This window comes from Diprion similis, chromosome 12 (assembly GCF_021155765.1).
Source record: "Diprion similis isolate iyDipSimi1 chromosome 12, iyDipSimi1.1, whole genome shotgun sequence".
Lineage (NCBI taxonomy): Eukaryota > Metazoa > Arthropoda > Insecta > Hymenoptera > Diprionidae > Diprion > Diprion similis.
In genome coordinates this window covers 4,071,922-4,095,766 of record NC_060116.1, presented here as the reverse complement: position 1 = coordinate 4,095,766, position 23,845 = coordinate 4,071,922, and the positions used below count along the sequence as shown (strand labels likewise).

The window sequence follows — 23,845 nt, the reverse complement described above, 5'->3', positions numbered from 1 at the left end:
ATCAGCTATCCAACACTACGATATGAGTCACGCAAAAGTGAACCAACTTATTTGTAATTTTTTAATATCATATGTTGATCATCTAATGAATTTAATTCTTTTTTAATCATTTTACTCCTCTTTTTATTTCTCTTCCTTATATTTATTCGGTATTTTCACTTCATTTCCAGAGGGGCAAGAGAGAGATTGCAGAGGCTGACAGCTTTGAGAAGAATCCAGCCCCGAGATATACAAGCTATTCTCCACCAAAAGGTGAATATATTTTTTTACACCCGATATCTTTTTCAATCGTAACGTAATATTATCTCCAGTTGGAATAAAAATTAATACAAATAAATTGTCAGATTTGGCGAATTTAGAACAAAAAACACAAAAAAAAAAAAACAAAAAAAAAAACAGAGAATAAATAGTTTACCGTTAGCGTGGCAATTCAGCACAAAAAAAAAAAAAAAAAAAAAATACCCTGTATATACATAGTTGTATGTAGTTTCGGACAATAGAGGAATGACAAAGTGGATAATGAACAGGATACCTTCACCATCATGTCCGTGTATAATAAACCGCATTTGTTCGTCCGTTTGTTCGTTTCCATTGCACTAATGGCGAGTATAAATTTAAAATACTCAATTTGAGTGAAATATATTTTTATTATATAAGTACGAAAACTCGTTGACAATATAACTGCTGGTCTATTTAAATTACCGCGAGTTTTTTATTCGTGGCAAGTAGAACACAGTTGAAAATAAATTTGTATCTGATATAAAACATTTTGTGTTGTAGGATTTTACACGATGCTCTGTATTCATGTTATTTACGGGACTGATGGAAAATGGGAAATACATATTAAAATGATAACGAAAGTCACCTTGATAGCCCAGGCAATTTTCGCACTCTCGGTATCATTGATTGATCTTTGTGAAAACCATCTCGTATTGTATAACGCGTGCTCATTCAACTCTTCTTCACCTCGATATATATATATATATATATATATATAGAATTTTCATTCATCATCTCCATTCCAACGAGGCTACTTTGGTGCGAATTCATCACTCCCTTTCTTTCCGGTGTCCTCAAGACTCCCTCTTCATCCTCTATTCACTCCGTAATTACTTCACCCCACGTTCTCATCCCCTTTATCTCTTCTTTTGCTGCACGACCAGCTTCAGGCAAAACCCTCGTGAAAATCTTTGGCCTACTTACCGTCAACTAGGTCGTATCTCTTCTAGAAAAGACTGGTGCCAATTTGTGTGCGCATGAAGTCTAAGTTGTGACCTATGCACCCTACGTGTTCGAGCGAAAAAAAAACGAAAAAAAAAAAAAATAATTAAAATTAAAACTTACCGCACCTTCGAGGTGATGCCAATGAGTTTGGGGAGTCGAAGTTTCATACCTTTTCATTCGTTTCATTACGTAATATTGAGAGTTTATGAAATTTTACATGTACTACATTCGTAACACTTACGGCTTACTTAAAGATAAAAAAAAAAAAAAAAAAAAAAAAACTAACGCTGAAATATCGATGCTTCGTTTCAAATGGCTTCGAGATGAATTAGAAATCCAGAAGATTCGTTCAATTACATTTCACGATTACTTATGTTGTTGGAAAAATTACTTTCTTTACAAATTCGGTAAGACTTCTTTTTTTTTTTTTTGTTATTTTATCAAAATTAGTTCAGTGGAATCTTCTAATGAGATGGGATCCTAGAGCGAATTATTTTCTTAGCAATACAGGCCATCGTGGAATGAAATTGAACGAATCTATTACGAGTTCTTAACTATTTTTTAAAGTAGCTAGAAATGAAAAATTGATACGTAATCTCAATAAATTTATAATTTGAGTATTTTTACCAGTATATTCTGGAAAATTTTCGTTCAGTTTACGAATTCCCGAATATTATAAATCCTCAATGTGCGACTACCTTGTAACAAACTAAGCGAAAAAGTATTGATTCTTGACTCACCCCAGTCATTTTGCTTTTCCATAATACTTACGAGCGACATGATATGCAGCTGCGGTTTAGGAATATTTTATTGTCTTTCAACTTCGAAAAGTGGGTGAAATCGAGAGGTTTAGAGGTCTAGAGGTCCAGAGGTGCACGCCAGGCTTCGTGATGTCTAATCTAAACGTGCAAACTTCAGGTTGAACTCACCCGAATGACGTCACTGGCGGTGCGTAAAGTCCGTGCGTAAAATTAAGTTATCGGCAAGTGCGCATGCGTCAAGAAAGAACTTGGTTTGCAAAGTTGCGAAATTCAGATAAGCGCATACCGCTAGCGTCGTTTTACCGCACTATTCAGAAATGGGATGGAAAATTAGTACATCTATACATATATATGTACCTGCAGGCCATTTCAATTGTGTTTTCTGTCACACAACTTACTACGACAGCTGTGTTTTTAGAGATTTACCGAATTACTTACTCAAGATGCACGTCCTTCGATGCACATTATACCCATATATCCATATACCTTTACATGATTCAGGATGAAAACACGTCGCAGATAAACGACGGAGGTGCTTCTTCTAGTACGATAACCACTCGTGCTGAAATAGCGAGTAATCAAATCACCGTAACAGTCAAAGACAGGTGAGCAAGTTATAGATACGTTATAAGCATTAAGTAACTCTGACTTACGATTAACAAGTGCAGGTCGACTATTAGAAATTGATTTGATTTACAAAATAACGTTCGAATCAAAAATCTACGGTGTATAAAAATTTCCATATTCGCGTGTAAATGATAATTACCGAAGTCTTATATTCAAGATTGTTATATAATTTATAGTTCTTTAAAGTACTACAGAAGTCGAAGTTAGAGTTCTGTTAAATTTTATTAATTTACACAATATTGAACAAAAATCACGAACTAACAATAAGACATATAATAAAAATTTACAACTTTCACTACGCATTACAGTAAACACTTTGACGTTCACGTCGTTCTCTTGGATCATCACATTACATGCTCATTCAACCTGATCAACCTAAAACCATAAAAACTCTGTTGTGCCACAGGGAGTGTCCACCGACTGAATTTCCGGTGAAATTGAGCAACGGGACGGTACCAAAGGTTGCAGCGAGCAAAGTACAGGCCAACCCTGCACCGGCGTCGAATAAACTGACAACGGAAAAGGAGGATAACTCGGGCGTGCCGACGAAGGAGAAAAAGGAGTCGTTAGAGAAACAGCAGAGCTGTCCCGAGGAGTCAAACAATCTATTGGTACACCCGGCACCTTCGCAGGGCAGTAAAGTCGGCGAGAGAAGGGCGAGTAGCCCCTTTCAAAATGGCCGTACCGAGGTCCTGATCGGTGACGCTGAAGGTGGACCAAGATCGCCGAGGGGATCGACGTCGTCTGGAGCTAATGACAATAACCTGCTTAATCCCCCTACCGAATCCGACAATCCAGAACCAATTTGCAGGTGAGTTGTGTTTCTCAAAATGTAATACAATTTTTGCAGACCATTTGTTGCATGATTCAATATCACGTTCATGTTATATGCTTATCTTGTACTGTAATTCAGTACTTGTATACACATAGAAAGGGTTTGTTGCATCAACCAAGTGAATTTAGGTAGAAAAATCGATTTGCCTGTTGATCCTGGATACCCGGAATTGAGTCGACCGATTCGGTTGAAATGTAGTTTAAAAATCAAGATTTTTATGAAAATTATATGTATATAGGATCATTGAAGAAACGTTAATTATCAATCGAAACCATTTAAAAACATTTGAAATTTATTAAAGGATCAATATATTTAAAAAGAAAATAAGTCTAACCACAGAGTCCCTGAGGTTTTAAAAAGACGATAAATCATATTTCTAATAATCCCTGGTTATCCGCGGGTGATGCAGAGAAATGTATTGGAATCGAACCAACGGGGCAGCGAATATACGGTCGTCGCGAAACGTCCGAAATCGACGCAATATAGGTATAGTTATTGCGAAGCAATAAAATTAATATAGGCTTGGCGTTGTATATTACTATGGGTATTCAGTTATTACACCAGAATCGCGCAAAAGTTCTTCATAGAGAAGTTGTTCTCTTGTTTTTCCCTTTTTTTTTATCGTCTTTATCACCCTGTTAAACTACTATCCGCCGATATTTACGCTACGCGTTAATAATAAATGATGCTTTTACGAACGCAAAGGACTCCGCACGCACCTATGCGAATCAAGTTGCCTGTCGGTAGGCGTTCCCCTGACTGCTCTTATTACACTAGAACCGCGCAAAAGTTCTCCATAGAGAAGTTGTTCTTTTGTTTTTCCCTTTTTTTTGTCGTATTTATCACCCTGTTAAACTACTATCCGCAGATATTTACGCTATGCGTTAATAATAAATGATGCTTTTACGAACGCAAAGGACTCCGCGCGCATCTATGCGAATCAAGTTGCCTATCGGTAGGCGTTCCCCTGACTGTTCAAGTATTACGGAGGCAAATCTCACACCAAATTCAATAAGTCCGTTAAAACTTGCTCTGCCCAAAAATATTGTTTGACAAAGTTTGATCATTTTATAAAATGATTAGTTCCTGATGTTTCCCCTCGTTTAGATGTTACGAATTTTTGGATACTTTTAAAAAAATTCTTATTATGTAACGCGATTGAGTAAAATAGGTGCTCAAATTTTGATGTCTTCGAAATAAGAGAAATAATAATTAATAAATAATTAATCGATTAATTGTTTTTCGAATTAATCAGAAAATTTTCCTCGTCGTTTTTCCTATCCATCGATTGGGCAGCCCATTCAATTAGGCGTGTTTTTGTCAGATCAGTTTTTTTGATTCATTGATAACAGACTCTATACCAATTGATGGTTTTTTGTACCATTATCATTAATCGGTGTTCTAATTCATCGTTAGTTTTCGATCGCTTGATTAATCGCCCCCTCAATTAATTGTGTTTCGATTCATCCGTCGATTGATTTTTTGGAAATACAACTAATTGAAGTTTACATTCAGCCCCTTTCTCGTCCCAATTTGCTTGAATACAAATAATTTAACAGGTAAATTTTTAACTTCAAATACCGGTCGCTCATGCAGTCATTCTATTCTTACTCGATTATTGTAGGACATGTTGGAAAGTGTTTTTGTGATGTATCTTAATTACGACGAAGGAAAGGAAACACAGAATAGAATTTCGCGCAAATTACGTACCTACTTGAAAATAACTTGCGAGTAGCGTTATGCATATTGCATATTGTATAGTTTTTCTCCTTAATTCGATTGAATTTGTATTACATATAATACATTGAATTTTCGTTCTTTAGCGACGAACCTGCTTGTTATTTACCGAATTCGGGAATATCTACGTAACAGAGCGTTACCAGATTGACCAAGCTTATACACTTACGTAACGGCCTGTTTCGTTAATCGAATTATCCATTACAGTTAGGTACAAATCAATGAATGGTAGCAAAAGAACTGCGTGATACTGACAGGCGGAACGGCTGCACGGCGTGGATGAAATGAAAACGATGAAGCGCGGTAACTTGGATAAAATTTGTGGAAGAACAAATTTCCAGGGGTGTAATATAGCGGAACAGGTGTATGTACGATACTGATATACCTGCAACATGCCGCCAGCTCGGGCGATAATCAATACGAGTCTACGTATTTATGAGTCATGGCGATACCGATCGGGTGTCACTCGAGTGTGCATGGGGTGTATAATAGAACACGGCAATGAAAGAAGAATAAAATGAAGTACCTAATAGAGGAAAGAAAATGAGAGACATAAATTCTACACGTTCGATTCATTACTTTGATCGTATTCCCACATAATACAAAAGTAGGTACAAAATAATTGCGAGAACGGTATTGCATGGTGTTATATATATATATACACTATGGGTACTGAAGTTTATGTCACTTACACTTTGTAATTTCTGTGCTACCTCCGTCAACAACTCGACTACTTTATAGTTTTTGACAGCAGTAGCTCGGAAAATTGCAATATGCCCAGTATAAGAATAATGATATCGTACATGGAATGAGTTCTAAATATTCGACTCAATTATTGATTTGCACTTTGTGTAATCGCCGTAACTTAAAGCAGTGTAAAAACCATACTTTCACATGCAGTATGAAATATTTTATTTCGGCATTGACATTACTAATGGTCTTGACGTAATAAAAACGGCTTCATTTAAAAATTCAAACAAATATTAGTAGTCCGGTGCCTCAGTATTGACAACAGTTTATCATATTTAATATCTAACAACATGGATATCAAATGGGTAATATACGTTGTTTGAATTAGATATATTAAGGATTCGCGTGATCTGAGATAATTCAGATGCAGCGTTTTCTCTTGTGGGCGGTAAATAATTACAAGTACAAAGGGAGAAAGGATAAAGGAAAGATAAGACATACGATAAACAGCCAAAGTGGTGATTTAACGTACACCTCGTATTCAAACGCAGTACTTCAGGCCGCGTGTAAGTGCAGTCTAAACAATGCTTTTTCTGTCTCTTTAATCTCACTGCGCCTGCGACGAATTGAGCTGGATCGGCCTATTCTTTCTGAAGAGAAGGATCGAGGCACGTTACGTGGTGCAAGCGAAGGCGGAGGGGCAAAGGGATAGCAGGAGTAAGAGAAATAGAAGAATTGACACAGAGAGAGAGTGAGAGAGAGAGAGAGAGAGAGAGAAGACAAAGGCTTGGCGAGCGCATACCTTCTTTTCACCCTAAGAACCTCGACGCTATACTCGATTCTGTACTTTAGCATATGCTATAGTTTGAGGAGGACATCGCATCGCGTACAACAAACAGGCACATTTTCTAAGGACAAGTCGCTCGCTTTAGCCGTACAGAAACTCACGAAACCGTCGAGCACCCGCAAAATGACTTAACTTTGGTAACTAGAAGAATACCGCTTCTGCCGACGAGTTGCTAGTTCTTTTGTAACGAAGAGAAAAATTTTATTTCGATATACTTACGTCAGACAATGTACTGTACAGAATGGGTATCGTTACAGTATCGGTTCAAATATTGATGGAATTACAAGTAACATAATTACACCATACATTTTTTGGCTATCGCAATATTAATTGTAAGTCTGTTCGTTTAGTTAGCGACATTTTTTCAGATAAATAAGGCCTTAAGGTCATATAGTAGTTCTACACTTACCGACCGAGCAAATTCACACTTTTTCTTCCTGTATTACATAGAACAAATGAACGGAAAGAGTTCAAATTCTAACGTTGCATCGCTCTTTCGAAGCGAAATTCGGGAAAAGTTACTCGTATCCCGCAAATCGTCAAAGAATCTGTGGTTTTTCGACACGTGTTATTATTTCCACATTTCTTGCATTTCAGGGGCGAAAAACTTCATAGTTGGACGTCAGACATTTTTTTGAACTTTTTTTGGGATATGAATGACTTTTCTGAATTGCGAAAAAAAAGAACGTTGCACCGTCGAAATTTGAACCCCTTCCGTTGATTTGTTTATTTAATATTGAAAGAAAAAGGGTGAGTTTGCTCGGTCGGTAAGGTTAGGATTGCTACATGACCTTAAGATCAATTGATCAATGTTGCACCAACATCAAATTAATCCAATTCTTACGAGTAACCATAATCGAAAAGTTTAGTAACAGGTACTAGATTTTCTACTTAAGTTGCAAAAATCATTGTCTCTCTGTACCCAGAACAATATTTTTTGGTTATGGTCAAAAATGAAAATAGTGAAGAGATCGTGTCCTGGTCGATTTCAACATTGAAATATCTCCAAATATCGAAGTCCACGTATTTCAAACGCGATAAAGGGCTTAAAAGCCCCATTCCATGCACTATTCTAGAAAGAAAAACACTCGATTGTATTCTCATCTGACGCAGAAATAAAGAAATGGCATAAATTCTAAGAATTTTCTATTGCGATTTCGTAGAATCCATGCTGTTTCTTATTTCTGCGTCAAATGAAAATGTATTAGAGTGCTTTTGTTCAGAATCGCGTATAGAATGATGCTGTTAAGCTCTTTTGTGTGTTTGAAATACGTGGACTTTCAGTTATCAGTTATGAGAAATTTTTCATTATGTTTTATACTTGAGTCAAAAACAGAGCTGCAGTTTTCAAGCTAACTTAAGTCATTTCCACGAAATAAGAAGCGGCATGTAACGAGGGAAGCCTTGTGAAATCTGTTGACATCGACGAAATCCCAGGTATATGAATTATTCTAAAACCGACGTAATATCTTACGAATGTCTGATGAGATCTCGTAAAATCGTTACAAGTATGGTTTCTTTAATGGCCCGTGAAGTTTCATGAAATTTAGGTTAGTTCTATGGGTTTTCTTAATCCTCAAATACGGAATGGTTATACCTTACACCTATGGTGTAATTATTGTGTATAGTAAGATATTTTAGAAACCATAAACCTTCGCGGAGTCTCTTTGAACCCTTCGAACTCCAAAGTGCTGTGAAATTTCTTATGCAGGCCAAATGATTCTATGAATAAAGAATGCTGTGTGGGTAGACATACTGAAGGATTGTAAGAATTTAACAAGAGATTTCACCATGCGGTTGCTAACTTGTATCTACCGCAATAACGCCCTTACCGGCGTTCAAAGGAATGCGAAATAATTCTATGCGTTGGCGCACTTTCACTTGTTATCGCAATTCGCAAGCTGCATGAGCTATCATATCCTGCAACGGCGTTTCTTGAACGATAATATTTCCGCTAGCAGTTTAAAATGTATGAATTGATCACGCAGATTGTTTATGGATCCTTAAACCTTGAAAAAAAATATATACCGAACCATTTGTAAAGTATCAAATTTAGAAGATGAAATTGACGTTAATGAAAATAAATTCTCAAAAACAATTTCCTAATTTAATTTCAAATTAAAACTGAAGAAAGTAGTCATTTTTACACTGAGAGGATAAAAAGAAATCTTAATATGTCATAATAGATGAGTATTTAAAGAAACTCAATTCACAATTAGCAAAATTACGTACAATGAATTACAATTATACAAATAAAGCACGTTTGTCTCATATTAACAGGAATAAAGTTCAATCAGTGCAGGGCTTTTCAAGCCGGAATAATATTAGGTTCAGAATATATTCTCTATGTCAGGGGGCTATGTTTATATAACACACGCATTTTTTGCGCATTTTCTCATGATTCTGTTCGGTAGGTAAAGTAACTGTTTTAACGATGGCGAGATGAGTCAAGAGTGCGCATGTGCGGAGTGCAATAAAGAGCATTTTTATGCCCTACGAGTCAAAAGTGGTCTTTTCTGTACTCCGCGCATGCGCAATTATAAACAAATCCGACATTACGCAACCCTAACCTCAACTTCGTGCTTCGTGAAAAAACGCGAAACTTACTCGTGTTATATATAAAGAATCGTGTACAACAGGAGGAAACTCTCGTTTTGCTTCGCATATCTATTCTTATATATAAAATCCTTCTCGCCTACTCTACCATGCTAATCGTTTCAGCTCAAGTCAGCCAGATGGCGTTATCGGCGGGGCAGCGCCATCTTAATAATAAATTAACCAGATGGCGTTCGTCTCTCGCGATTGAATTGCACTCTTTCGAGTATAGTTATGCCTCGCGATAGCGACCGGTTTCTGAGCCACGTTGCCATACTTGATTGATGATACGTTCCCAGATCTGAAGAAATCGTTAGTGCCGTGGAGAACACCTTGAACTTTCTAGAATATGTTAAGACGATCGGGAGAATTTTCTATTCGAGAATTTATCAAAAATAACATACGTAGCCGAAATACATGAATCCAACCGAACGATCTCGGTGCAATATTGTCACAATAAAAATTCGGAGCGTACGGAACAAGCTGCGGTGCGTTCGAAATACGTCTTTCGGAGTCGCGAATACATATCACATCCATAAAAAAAAGGTCAATCTGACACTTTTTGGCCAACGGCAGCTTTGAAAGTTCCGAATATTTATAGGAGGTTGATTGGAAAAAAATCAATACCTTCTACTATTCATTTTATTACGAGATAGTCGTACATTGAGTATTTATCAAATGTTATATTCGTAACCTCGGAAGAATCTCTTTAAAATGCAAAAATAGAAAAGACTGAAATTGTGAATAAGAACTTTAAAATACTTTAAAATCATGTAGAATTGTTTGAATTTTACTGTACGGTGGTAACTCAATTTATTCAGAAGGCTATATTCTACAAAGTCAATTAAATATTGCCATTTGTTGACCTTAATCAATATCGGTGCAAGGTTGTGGAATTAACTTTGGTGATCATAAAAAAAAAAGTTTCATAGCGTTTGTAAAAAATAGTCTTCCGAATAAAATTAATCATAGTAGAGCGAAATCGAATCAATTTACTAAATTTCTATTCATTTTTATACGATTTGAAACGAAGCACCGATATCCAAGCTCTTTTAAAAAGATCTGCGTAATATCCGATCGCAGTAATTTGATAAATACTCAACATTATCGATATCAAAGGTCGTCAAACAGAAAACTCCAAATATCACTCTTCCATTATGATAATTGGGAAAAGATACAAATGTGTTAATTTATGGATAATTCTGTTCCACTGCTTGTATCGAATGCGCAGTAGAGCGATGCGTGTGATGGCAATTAAATTTAATGCAAATTCGAAAATCACTTAAACTGTATTGCTGAAACAAAGGGACATAAGAAACCAGACTGTTAATTGCACAGCGTCACACTTGCTAGTAATCTCGCAGCCATTACCGTCAATAATGTATTGTACAGACAGACAGACGGTTAGAGACAATCTAATGACTGACCTTGGTCAACGTACATCCGAATAGTCTGTCTTCTTGAAGGTGGCAATCGGAAAGAAACTCCACTAGACCATTGGGACGCGACGTTGAAATACCGCGGAGATGATGAGGGGAGGTGGAGAAAAGGAGATACAGAGAGAGAGAGAGAGAGAGAAATAAACATCAAGTATCCACCCGACATCGACATAATGTTCGATAAGTAATGCAGGAGAATCCATTCACTTGAGGGACGCGAGGCTTCGGTATTCATTTCCAACGCGTATATAACGCGCCATACGCATCAGTACAATGAGTGATTATCCAAATACAATACGAGGGGATCTTATTCGAACTTATCGACCAATTTTTCTGAGAACGACAATTGCTCGACGCCTTACTCGAATTAAAACATTTCTTCACGTTACGTACTTACGTGTAGAGGTGAGGAATATTCATTCCATTACGTTTCATTTCTGTTCGGTTTTTAATCCTTTTTAAGGTGTATAATATGGTTTTTTTTTTTTTTTCTAAATTTTGTTCCTCCCAACAACGAATCAAGGGGTACGTTGAGAAGATAGACGACGGAAGTTGACATGAATGCAGGTATAGAAATTTCAAAACTCACTTCAGTTTACGGATTATTGGTATCAATTGAGAAATTACCGGTTTTCAGTAAAATGGCTACGAGTTTTCGAGTTGATCTGATTTCCACTGGCCTAAGCATCTTTAAATATCCAAGTCCACGAATCACTAACGCAACAAACAAAAGAATAACACCTGGATTCTACATACAATTTTGAAAAAAAAACAAAAAAAAACACATGAATTCATTTTGAGTTTCCACGAAAATAAATGTATGGAATAAAATGACGAAATCGTGATCGCAACTTCTTACTTTTCGTGCCATTTCGTTACTTTTGCGTATAACCGAAATGTATTTGTTCAGATTTGCGTTTCAAATACGGCTGTTAATATGTCATTTTTTTACGTTGATATACATAGCCTCTGATAATAACCAAAACACAGGACATTTAAATGCAATCAGTAAGGACTGACCATACCATCCCCTTAAGATCTTAATTCTTTTACCAGAACTGATTTAGAAGTAAAGCATTTTCAACAAAGTGATTTATGTCAAGCGAAAAATACGTCAACTTTGTCGATGCTTCCAAATACGTCGAGTCACAATGAAATTTAAATATTTCAACCATCAAAACTTCTAGTATAGTTAAACTATAAATGCTTTAGTTTTTTTTTTAAATAACAATTAGAGTCCCAGACAAATTAGACCAAGGACAATTAATTTATTCGCTCATTTTTTATGATAACGCTCTTTTATAAAACCGAATCAGTGCAAGCGTCACACACAGCAAGAAAAACAGGGATTTTATTCTTCTACAGACTACAATTTGGTGTCAATCTAAAGCTATCTGATACCAAATTTCCAAATTGACCGTAAAAATTGTTTTACAATAGTAACCATTCTTCCATCACTATTTTCTACAGTGTACTGGATAGAAGAAATGCTTTCAAACGTAGCGCGGTAGAGCTACGTTGCAACTCAAAGCAGGAAGACAATAACCGAATGAAATAAACGATGCGCATGATCACAAGGATATTTCCACGTTCATAACAATGGGCCACAACAACAGGGGCCTGTCCCTCCTATCCGTCCATACGTTGATATCCGTTCGTCGGTCATCATTCCTATATATATATATATATATATATATATACGCATGTAACGTTCCTCGGTTTTTATTTATTCCTCTGGTAGTCGTCGTTTTTTTTTTTTTTTTGTTTTTTTTTTCTTTCCTTCCTCTTATTTTGTTTTCCCCCCTCTAGTTTTTAATTCCAAAGCGGAACGCGGGTTGGAACAGGAAACGCCATGGGAGAGTGAGCAATTGGTATGCTCTACCTGTAACGTTGACACACTATCGCATTCCCGGTTTTCAACCACGTGTGCGAGTCGTCCGTGATTCCAATGTGGCTACGGAAACATACAGTCTCCTTATTCATTATAACACACCTTACCTTCGTTGTACACAATAGCGTTGCGAACCTCGGTGAGTTTAGTGACGGAAGATCGTCTCCACCTCGTCGTAGCCGACGGCTGTGTCGTTTCCACTTATCCTTACGTATACAACGCTCGTTACGTATAGACAAGGAATGCTAACCTCGCTAGATGCGGCTCACGTCCGTGTACTTTTGTCAACGGACAACACATATATACACAGATACACTGCTCACACACACACATGCACGTGCGTGCATATATCGTGATATAATTAATTGATTACACTGTTATGCAAAAAAAAAAAAAAATTTCTTATTCTTATCATTATTATGTATAATTATCATAGTTTTGATGCTCCTGAATCAAAGTATAGTAAGAAAAAGTATGTTTTACGTATATTTTTCATGTAATGATTTTTTAAGGATGGGGGCAGCTTGGACGGTCTAAAACATCTATTTTCAGGAGTTTTATTTATTTTATTTTTTATTTTATTTTTTTCAAGAAAATAGAAATACTTGGAGCAATTTTAGGTCGAGGACTTTATTATAATTTATTGTTTCGAGAACATATTAGAATTTTTTTTTATCGAAATTAATAACAAAATTGCGGCATGGCGCATATCGTTTGCTACTTATATGCGTTATACCGTCATTTTGTCATTAATTTTAATGAAAATTTTTGAAAATTTTTCTGAAACTATGAATTATAAAGCCCTCGAACTCGAATTGCTTTGAGAGGTTTTAGTTTCTTTAAAGAAAATCTCCTAAAAATGAGAAATTCTAAGTTTTGAACAATAAAAAAAATCGTATCGCGTAATATATACGTGATGGCATAAAATGGAATTTTTATTTGTAGGACGATTCCGTTGCGGAACAGTGTTATCAATTGGTTATAACCTGGACCTATAACATATCGATTTAACTAGGGTACGTGGGTTCAAGAGCACGATGAAGGTGGGTCGGAAATTGTGAATATATATATATATATATATATTAGACTATATCAAAAAAATTGACTATTTTTTTTTATTTGAAAAATATACTGAAAATATTTTTCAGGATACCGAAAAAAGGCGCCTGTTAAAATGGGAGCTCTTAATTTTTATACTAAGAAGTGCCTCATCGCAATTTTCTACTTTCCATAAGAATAACATGGCAAAAATGGTTCTTGCTCCTTGCGATTTTTATAACTAGATAACGACGCATCGTACAGAAAATTTATAAACATGTTTTTGTAGGAAATTGAACGTTCTACAAAAAAGGTCTTTTGTCATTTTACGATAAATCTATTCTTTCAAAAGTTATGTGAGGTCAAACATCAGCAAAGGACCTCAAATAACTTTTGAAGGAGTAGATTTATCGTAAAATGACAAGAGACCTTCTTTGTAGAACGTTAAATTTCCTAAAAAAACGTGTTTATGAATTTTCTGTACGACGCGTCGTTATCTAGTTATAAAAATCGCAAGGAGCAAGAACCATTTTTGCCATGTTATTCTTATGGAAAGTAGAAAATTGCGATGAGGCACTTCTTAGTATAAAAATTAAGAGCTCCCATTTTAAAAGGCACCTTTTTTCGGTATTCTGGACAATATTTTCAGTATATTTTTCAAAAAAAAAAAATAGTCAATTTTTTTGATACAGTTTAAATATATATATTCAAGATCTTCTCTTTGATAATATGTTTCTTCAGCTTCCACTCACCGAATGATGAAGATACGTGTAAAGTCGATACGGTTGGTTACGAACAACACATTACTGTTACGTTATTATATACTACGAAGAATACAACTTTTGAACCATTTATAATAACTATCTTCAAACTACGTGAAGCTGCATGAATGATACGCTGCAGATATGATATCAGACTGTTTTGTTCCTTAATTAAAATTCGGGATAAAATTTGATTTTGCTTTCCAATTAAAGGGGATGTTTTTCAAACTACATAAAACACAAATAGTCTCGATCACACACTTTCAACCTTTGTTGAATCGTTTTTTACACTCGACAATATTCTAAGTAAACTAGTAAAAGCTACGTTTTGGAAACATCGAATAATAATTATTAATGTGGCATGCCCGTGAACCGCCTGTTTTTTTGGCAAGGATAAAGATTTCAGGACGAGCTCAAGGCGAGCCGGAAGCGAGTACCGAAATTATCCTTGCCAAAAAACGGTTTACGGGCATGCCACATACAATCTTTTTTACGGTATGGGCATTGAAAAGCAAAACGAAGAGTGAGGTTATGTCGCGATCTGTTCGACGAAGCTACTTTATTCGGCAGTTTGGTATGCGCACTTCGAACTGCGCATAAAAACTCCAGAATAAAGACTTTATTGCGCAACTTTGTTCGCTGCCGTATAAAGCGTCACTTTACGGAACGGAAACTGCCACAAAAAGTGGACTTTTCAATGCCCATACCGTAAAAAAGAATCGAGTCCGTAACCTAAGTTCTACTTTCCGTCCTACTCCTCATCTAATACTTGTACGTAGGTTCAAATTATTGTTAAAACAAAAAAGTAATTTTCACATTTTTTTGTCTTGTGAAAAGTTGTCGGTGCATCTCTATTTGTGGTAGTTAATAATTAACAAAATTGATAACTCGATTACACTGAAGTATGCTATCGGTCTACGGATACGTAAAGGTGTAGGTATATAACGTGCGCATTTAAGAGACAACGAACCGTGGAAGTATTACTATAATTGGGACGATTAATTAACCATCGCGAATCGGATCGTGCATGGGTGTATAACTATGTTAACTTTTATACTTTCGAATATTTAATGAATACGTTAGTTGCATGCGGGAACCAGACCGTCGCATGGACTATTTTCTGCAACTGTACGTATAGGTATAGTGTAGAGAGAGATTGAGGGTGGAGAGGGAGAAAAAACGTCATTTCACAAATAAAATACCTCTCATTGTCAGTAATAGTTTGTTATGCATCCTAAGAATTTTGTAGCTCTTGAATTTTGTTTTCTTGATATAATCGAAGCGAGTACTTTTTCAAATTAAACGGATTATGAACCATATTACAGTGTGATCAAAACTAAGTACCAATAGTAATAAAACTTATACAGTTGAGCACACTTTACTTCTTCAAAATTTATACGGTATTATCATACTCAAATGAAAATTAGACCATTTCCTTCGAGATACACTTTGAACATTCAAAATAAAATCGATTTCTGCCCGGCCATTTTGCTTACTCATACAAACACTATGGGTATCCACTTCCTCTTTGGCGTTTACAAAACTGCGTTCAACTCGAATTTACTTTCATTCTGAGCGAGTTTCTCGTACTGTAAAAGTCCAGATTATTTGTGTTGCACATGTTTTTACACGCCAATTATCATCTGTATTATACGCATTGCATTACGCAGACTGTACTTGGCTTGCTACGTTCAAAATTGTGCAACACCTGCTCGGTCTTTGTCCCAACTTCAGAGTTATCCTCAATCTGGGTGTAGAAAAGATGTTTTCGTTGAAGGATTTATGCATCTTCAGTAGGTTATTATTATTTATTTCTCATAATTCTCTTTTATGACATTAGATTTCTGCAATTTTTAGCTGACCCGATTAAACTTTCCACGTTTAGATCATTGTATTCAATTCTTTAAAGACCTTTGCAGTTTGGTAAGAATATATGATACAGAATACTTCGATTCAAATTCAAAAACTGCAAGTGAATTATACATGTTTGAAAGGATATTGGTTAACAAGGAACTTTTTCGAAAATAGAAGTCACGTATGTGAGAAATCAGAACAAACAGTTGCATATCATCAATTTTACCCAAAATTGCGTTAATTCTAATATTTATACCTCAACTAAATCTCATACTTGATGTTTAAAAGTCTCAAGCCCCTTGAAAATTTCACTATAATTCTAAAAATGTTTCCATCGCGGATGAGAACTTGAAAAATTTTGTATGAAAATTTTACGTATCAATTTTCACATCTCAAAATGAAAGAATAAATTTCACTGCATATGACATAGATTGAAGACAAGTGATTGCATTTCTTTTCCTCCTCCTATACTTGACAGAAACCATGTATACGAAGAAGGAAGATGAACTAGGATACTTTTCGTCCTCTTTTTTTCCCCTCATCTCCGCCCCATGCCAGACTATAACTTCATAGTAGAAGGTCCGCTGGTTCAGTGTTAAGATAAAATTTGGGTCCCTTCAACTTGAGCTCAGGTTTCGCCGAATTTGACTTAGCTTCTCAGTTTACGTCGTTTTTAATGGAGCTGGCGAGGGTAAAAGTAAGGGTATACAGGTTGAGGAACAGGAGGGTCACAAAACGAAACTCCTGCCCCGCATGCAAAGGCAAGGAGACCGTGCAGGCTACCTGCGACTGTTTGCTTTACCTGCTGTCATTAGGCACGATAGGACCTATAGAACCCATCCTGTCCCTTATACTCGCTACCGTCCGCGTTAGGAAGAAATTCTTTCAACGATAGCGTGTACAGCAGTGTACAGCCCTGACTAACAGGTAGTCGGAGGCCCGAAATACTTGAAAGGTCTGGCCGCCCTTCAATGCCCCCGAAGAACTCTTACAGGGTGGAAACGTGGCTCTGGAATACCACAATGCCTCCTATACCTATAAGTCGCCTTGAGTCAAACCGTTACACCTGCACTTCCCGTCATTTGTGTTCCAGGATCAGGTGGGAGCGTCGGGGTAAAGTGGAAGGGATTGGAGGGGAACAAAAAGGGGGCTAATATTAAACATGGCGGTTCCTCCGCCACGCGATGGGAATGAGGGTCTGGAGCTTATTATACATATATGACACACTGCATGTGTACCTTGATACGTACGTTATAAGTGATTACGGGGGGGGGGGGGGGGGGGGGGTATTTAGTGCCTGTGCCCTGAGTCGAGTTTCCATGGGTAACGAATTTTGAAAACATTGTGTATGGAAAAGTTGCGTACGGGGGTGCGTCACGTGTGTGCAGTGTGCACGTTATCATGTAATCGTACAGAGGAAGGGCTGATGACGCATCCCTTCTGTATAGTCCTGGAAATAACAGTAACAAAATAAGTTTTCTTTAGTACGGGGTAATGAAATATGTTTGAGAAAAATTATGGAATAATATATGAGGAAGATGAAAGAAGTAACATCCCTGTTACGTAAGAGAAACTAGCGATAAGATATATCCGTAATTTGAGAAGAGTTTTTATACTTTAAACATTCGAAATGGTTAAACTTTAGTGGTTTTTTGTTCTGACTCGATTTTTAGTGCGCAGGGTTTACTTTATTCGTTGCAGAGATTCCTGGATAACGTCTGTAAAATAGTTTTCAAGCGTACGTCATCTCTGAAGTGTACGTAAATAGATTTGTATAAGTAACGTGTGGCTGATGTTCGTCAATTTTTATATTTGCGCGTTGGCAATGTACTGTAATGGACGATATGTCATATCGGTTTCGGACAATTACTTGGTGATCTGGTCAGCGAGAAAAATGAACTCGACAATGTACATTAGGGAGGCGCAAAAAAACCGCCTTTTTTTTTTTTGAGTCTCATGTGACAAAATGTTAATTTTTGATGTTTAGAGAGCCCACTCCAAAGGACAGTTCAAAAAAATTTTTTGAAGCGGTTGCTCCGCATTTTTTAAACCGTCAGAAATCGTCAAAAATCGATATTTTTTTTTAAATTTTTTTTTTCGTTACGGTATAATTTTATAGACAAAAAAAAAAAATAAGTTTCCGAAAGTTTCAGTTCAAAATTTGAATTTTGAAAGGTCGCTCATAATTTTTTTTCAATATCTTGGTGCATTTCTTTAGATTTTTTCTAGCGACCTTTTAATATTCATATTAAAATTTCATGAATTTTTTTTCTTCAATTTAGTAAGAAAGAATCGATAACAATACACCACGACATGAATTGAATATGAAAATAGTGAAAACATAATTTTTCTAATTTAATTTTTTTGACATTTTTTAAAATTTGGAGCGATCTCTTAAAATTTTTCCTTGAGTTGTCCTTTGCAGTGGGCTCATCAAAAACTAACATTTTGTCACACGAGAGTCAGAAAAAAAAAAAAAAAAGTGTCTTTTTTTTTCCCCCACCCCAATGTACTACATGTCTAGTTGAATTTACGAAAGTTTCTGAATGCACTTTTGTGCAGTAAACGATGATTATTTAGAAATTAATGAATAATCAAGTTTTCATCAACGCAATACAATAAACAATGAAAAATGGTGATGTAATCATTGCTGATTAAAACTGTTTATTGAAAAGAGACGAACGCTTACTAGTACCATCGATGCTTGTATGCATCGCATTTAAAACTTATTATATAACTGCGGTTTGATCAAGCCATCAAAGTCACCTAAAGTAAATTCAAACAGATGCCTTAACATGCGATAACTTCCGATATAAATATCCACGGTTACATCCATCCTTATCCGTGTTCATCGTGTAGCATAATATGTAAAGTATATTACGTGAAAGAAGCTCTCTGATATCCCATATCCGTCCCGCAGTATGCATGCAACGCATCGTATGTACATACACACATGTGGACGAGTTCACCCAGATACCCAATAATTAGATATGCAGGTACAATCTGTACCTATAGTGATACGTTTATAGATATGTGGACATGAAATGAATGCAAGCGCGTGCGTGTTACGTTATGAAACAGGAGGAGGATGAGGAGAAGGGATTGGAGGCAGAGAGTAAAGATATATATGTACTTTATACAAGCATACGCGTTATGCCTATATATATATATATATATATATATATATATATATAAACTGTACACATCAAAATAGATAAGTTTTTCTTATCGGTTGGCGCTTCTGATAAGCACATTCCAGGCGTCAGTTCTCATGCTCTCGACACCTTTCGCCATGTCGAAAACATGTTAAGTTTACTTTTCTCAAGTGAATATATCGCTACCCCTCCGGTTGTTTACTTTCTCTTAAATATACGAGCTTAATACTATCCACTCGGATGTTACGGATCGTACCGGAAACTATCGAAACTACAGCGAAATGGTTCTGTTAAACCTAACCATCGACCAGGTGTGCGGGCCTTGTGCAGCTTGCTGGGCCTGCTTCACTCGACATGTACGAAACTGTTTGTGCAGGTAAATTATACGTTTCCATTTTATCCATGCGTGAGCTCGCTTCCCTTTTATGCGAATCTGAGTGATTTTTTTTTTTTTTTCTTGTTCTTATGTGAAGAAAAAAATTAGTTAGCGAGGTAAACACAATATTCGAAATTCGTTCCAACTCATCAATATCACCTTTTTGGATGTTTTGTAAGTGTTGAAGATTTATATCTGATATAAACCGATTGAAATTACTAGAGGAATTAGATGAATTTCAAATTTTTCTTCTTAGAACTGAGAATTCACTTCAAGAATTTATTTTCGCTTTTTTTTTTTTATATTTTAATGGGTTTAACAGGACCATTTTATAAGAAATTCTGAACAAAAACACTAAATCGTAATAGTAACTTTGCAGAATTTATGCCATTTATTTATTTCTGCGTCAAATGAAAATGTATTAATTAACGTGTTTTTATCCAGAATTGTCTATAAAATGGGGCTGTTAAGCCCGTTTCAGCGTTTAAGATACGCGGACTTCGATATTCGGATATATATACGTCAACGTTGAAATCGACCAGAGAACCCCCTTAATTCTAATGAATTAAAAAAATAAGAAATTAAGCTGTGACACGTTTCTCACACGAAAGAAGCAGAAAAATTTTCATCGATCATTGTTAATCGCGTAAGGTTAAAATTGTTTATAAATTTTGCATTATTGAATTGTGGAATGTTTCTAAAACGTGATATTGTTACACGCTCACGATCAGTAGCTGGCTTATACATTCGTTATTAGAACCGCGATATTCTGTGTTTGTCAAACAACGTCGTGCGGTCATTACGTACATTCTGCGATTGATTAATTATACACGATACTCGCATTCGTTGCATAACTTCCTCTGCATACACAAGAGTGTATTTTTTTACCACGACAACCCAACCCCTTGAGGAAATCAGCCAGTATGAGTTAACTTTGTCAAACAGGAAACACATGAAAAGGAATGAAAGAAACTCAGAAAAAGTATCGCTTGTTTTATAAGATTTCAAGTTGGTTTTTATCTGATATGATAGTTTTCCAAGAGAGAAAAAACTCAGCGATATTTTATTGCAAATTCTTCAGTTTCACTTGAGGAATTGAAATTTTTTTTTTTTTTTTAATATATAACTGCGTAAAATTGTTATGTTTAACGTACGTATTGTATTCTCTGTGGTTCAAGTGACGAATACTTATCTTCTAAACGTCAAGAAATTATCGCTAATTATTTTTCCTCGGTAAAAAAAATTAATTTTTTTTTTCAACAAATCATTACAGCGTGACTTGATATTGTTATCACAAACTTAATTTTATCACAGTGCTGATTCATAATACCTAATTCCGTCGATTATAATCGACTTATCACTATCGCAAATACACGTGTATCTGTATACTCATAGATTTTCTGCATTAGATCAGCACACGCATTACAGGTATCTAAGTATGCATATTCCATCCAAACGTACTTTCTCTGAAGAGTAGATACAGTACGTCGAGATCAGTGACAACTTACATGTGCTCGTGAGTAAATAAACCTACAATATTATACGTTACGTTACAAGAATTGTGCGTAGTCAAAAACTCGAACGTGTAAGGTATTTTCGAGTGTCAAGTTGGAATATATACGTGCTTCAAAATCAAAAGCAGATACAAGAAGAAACACCAGCCCGCTTTTCCCAGGCTTGAAGTGGTCGAGTCTGAGGGTGGAAAAATTATCCAGACGCGTCTTTGATCCAGGCCATAGTGTTCGAGACTCTTGGTCGAACAGCCTTTTCCTTGTCAGAGAAAGAGAGAGAGAGAGAGAGGGGGAGGGGGGGGGGGTGGAGGAGGGTTGGGCTCTCAACCTGAGAAACGGAGAATTTTCTGGTTTTCCTCAAATGCCGCACAAAGGCAGACATGCTCGGAATACACTTGGCATCTAGCTCTTTAGGCGAACATGTGCGTGGGAAAAGTGCATCGATTGTTGGCCTCACAATCAGTGTGGCGCCGAAGCATGGAAGCCTGTTTTCTGGGATCGCTCGACGAGCCCCTCGCCTAGGGCTGCATCCTGAGAGCCAGAGGAGCTGGCGTAAGTCGGCGTAAGACGCGGCTTTGCGTGTCTTCGGGGAGTCCATACAGGGACTCGTTGATAGGTACCTACGTAATACCAGAGTGGATACCTGCAGTCCAGGAACGAGTGCATGGAGAGACGGATTCCACCGCCAACCGACCCGGAATTCGTTAAGATGCTTCGAAGCCAACGATGGGGTACTGCACTTCGTTTCTCTCAACCTGCGACAGGAGGATCGAATACAACTCAGGCGACCATTTGAGACCCGGTTTTTAGTAGTTTTTGTTGATGTGCGTTTGTTTACAAGCATTATTTTTCAAAGGTGATAGTATAACACTGTTATAAACATGTTTTGAATCATATTAGAACGGGTATTGATGTGTCAACAAGCAATTTTTACTGCGCTTTGTTTTCTGAAAAATTTGGCGGATATGACAAACAAATTTTCATTTAAGGGGATATCGAAGTACCAACGGTGTGACACTTATCGTTTCTCCGGAGTATAAATGGAATCGTTTGGAAAATGATAGGGTTTGCAATTGTGCTTGTTTGGTTGTTAAAGAAGGTTCAAAAGATTGATGAAAATATTATGAATAGATTAGAACAGCAGATTATTAATCAATTTTAGGTTATTCGTCACGACTGATATCTGAATTTCACAGCATCATCATTTCCGAAAGTTTGAAAGAATTTTCTCGACTCGGGAGAGAAAAAAGTGTAAAATCCGACATCTTCTCAAGACTTCTAGTTCAAAATGAATTCTTTTTTTGGCGCAATAAAATGAGCGAATACCATCGAGGAGAGTGAAGTCTAGTATAGGTATTCGTTAATGGCGGTGCGTTGTTTGAAATGTTTGAAAGCGGAAAAAAGGAGAGGAGAATAAAATTTGACACCCACACCAGAACACATCAAAGAAAAGTTTTTAAACATTTCCGATAATTTTCTTCCCATTAAAGAATGCCAACTTCGTTGCTCTTGACGGAGTTCGCTTTACTGTTACATCAGATCCAAACGAATTTGTCTCGAGCATAGAGTTTCAGGCTTTGAATTTGGATCAGAATAAATACGCAGAATTCTCTTTGCACTATGCATGCAAAGTAGTTTTTGCTTCAATGAGACCTTTGAATTTTCAAAAAAAAAAAAAAAAAAAAAAATCCTTCAAGATAGAAAGTAGATATAGTGTATAAGAATGGCAGTATATATTTTAGCTCGTACTACATATCTAATTTTACAGCAACGTTCGCGTTTCATCTACTACAGGTACACACCACCTGAAACGATTCAACGAATACGGCTTGTCGCGAAGAAATTCAAGAGTATAATACATACCTATATACCATGGTTTCTAAGCAAGACACAGAGTGAGAGAAAGAGAAAGAGAAAGAGAAAAAGATGGAGTGCATGGAGGGGAAAAGACAGACCCAAAGAGAATTCATAATGAACTGCGGAGCACCTCAAGAGCTGAGCCCTGACTCACTTCAGCCTACCCGCTGCATCTCTATGTACGCGGTATGTCCGTGTTTCAACGTCCAAGAGATCTCAGGATACGTGTAAGAGGAGAGAATAAGATGATACGGGGAAGCGAAAATAATATATCCGCGAGAATATGGAATATAAACTGGACAAAGGGTCTTATATATAGGTATGTCCTATACCGTTAATGAATTGCAGCTGATAACACCAAGGATGGTGTTAAACACTCCTATAACAAGTCTCAGTTAAGTATGGAAGTACAAAAACGTGTACAGAAGAGACATTTCAAGGCGTTAATGGTCTCCTGGACTATTTTGGATTTTATCTCAAGATTTCACGTCGCTAAATCCTGTCGAATATGATGGAGATCGAAAAACATGCATTTATCTCAGTCAATGCATTTCTGCGGTAAACTGCAGTCTTGTAAATTGTCGGCCCGCGTTCTCACGTGATATAATTATGAAAAGAAGGTGGGGGTGTATAGAAAGTGCACGTGA

General features: G+C 36.5%; 1 protein-coding gene across 1 annotated transcript in view; it reads left to right on the top strand.

Moving 5' to 3' along the window:
- LOC124413344 (protein PALS1) overlaps positions 1-23,845 on the top strand; it is a 64,472-nt gene that overhangs the window by 17,037 nt on the left and 23,590 nt on the right. The window contains exons 5-7 of the mRNA XM_046893872.1: positions 171-252; positions 2,487-2,590; positions 3,019-3,423. Coding sequence (XP_046749828.1) covers positions 171-252; positions 2,487-2,590; positions 3,019-3,423 — 591 coding nt within the window. The remainder of the gene's footprint in view (positions 1-170; positions 253-2,486; positions 2,591-3,018; positions 3,424-23,845) is intronic.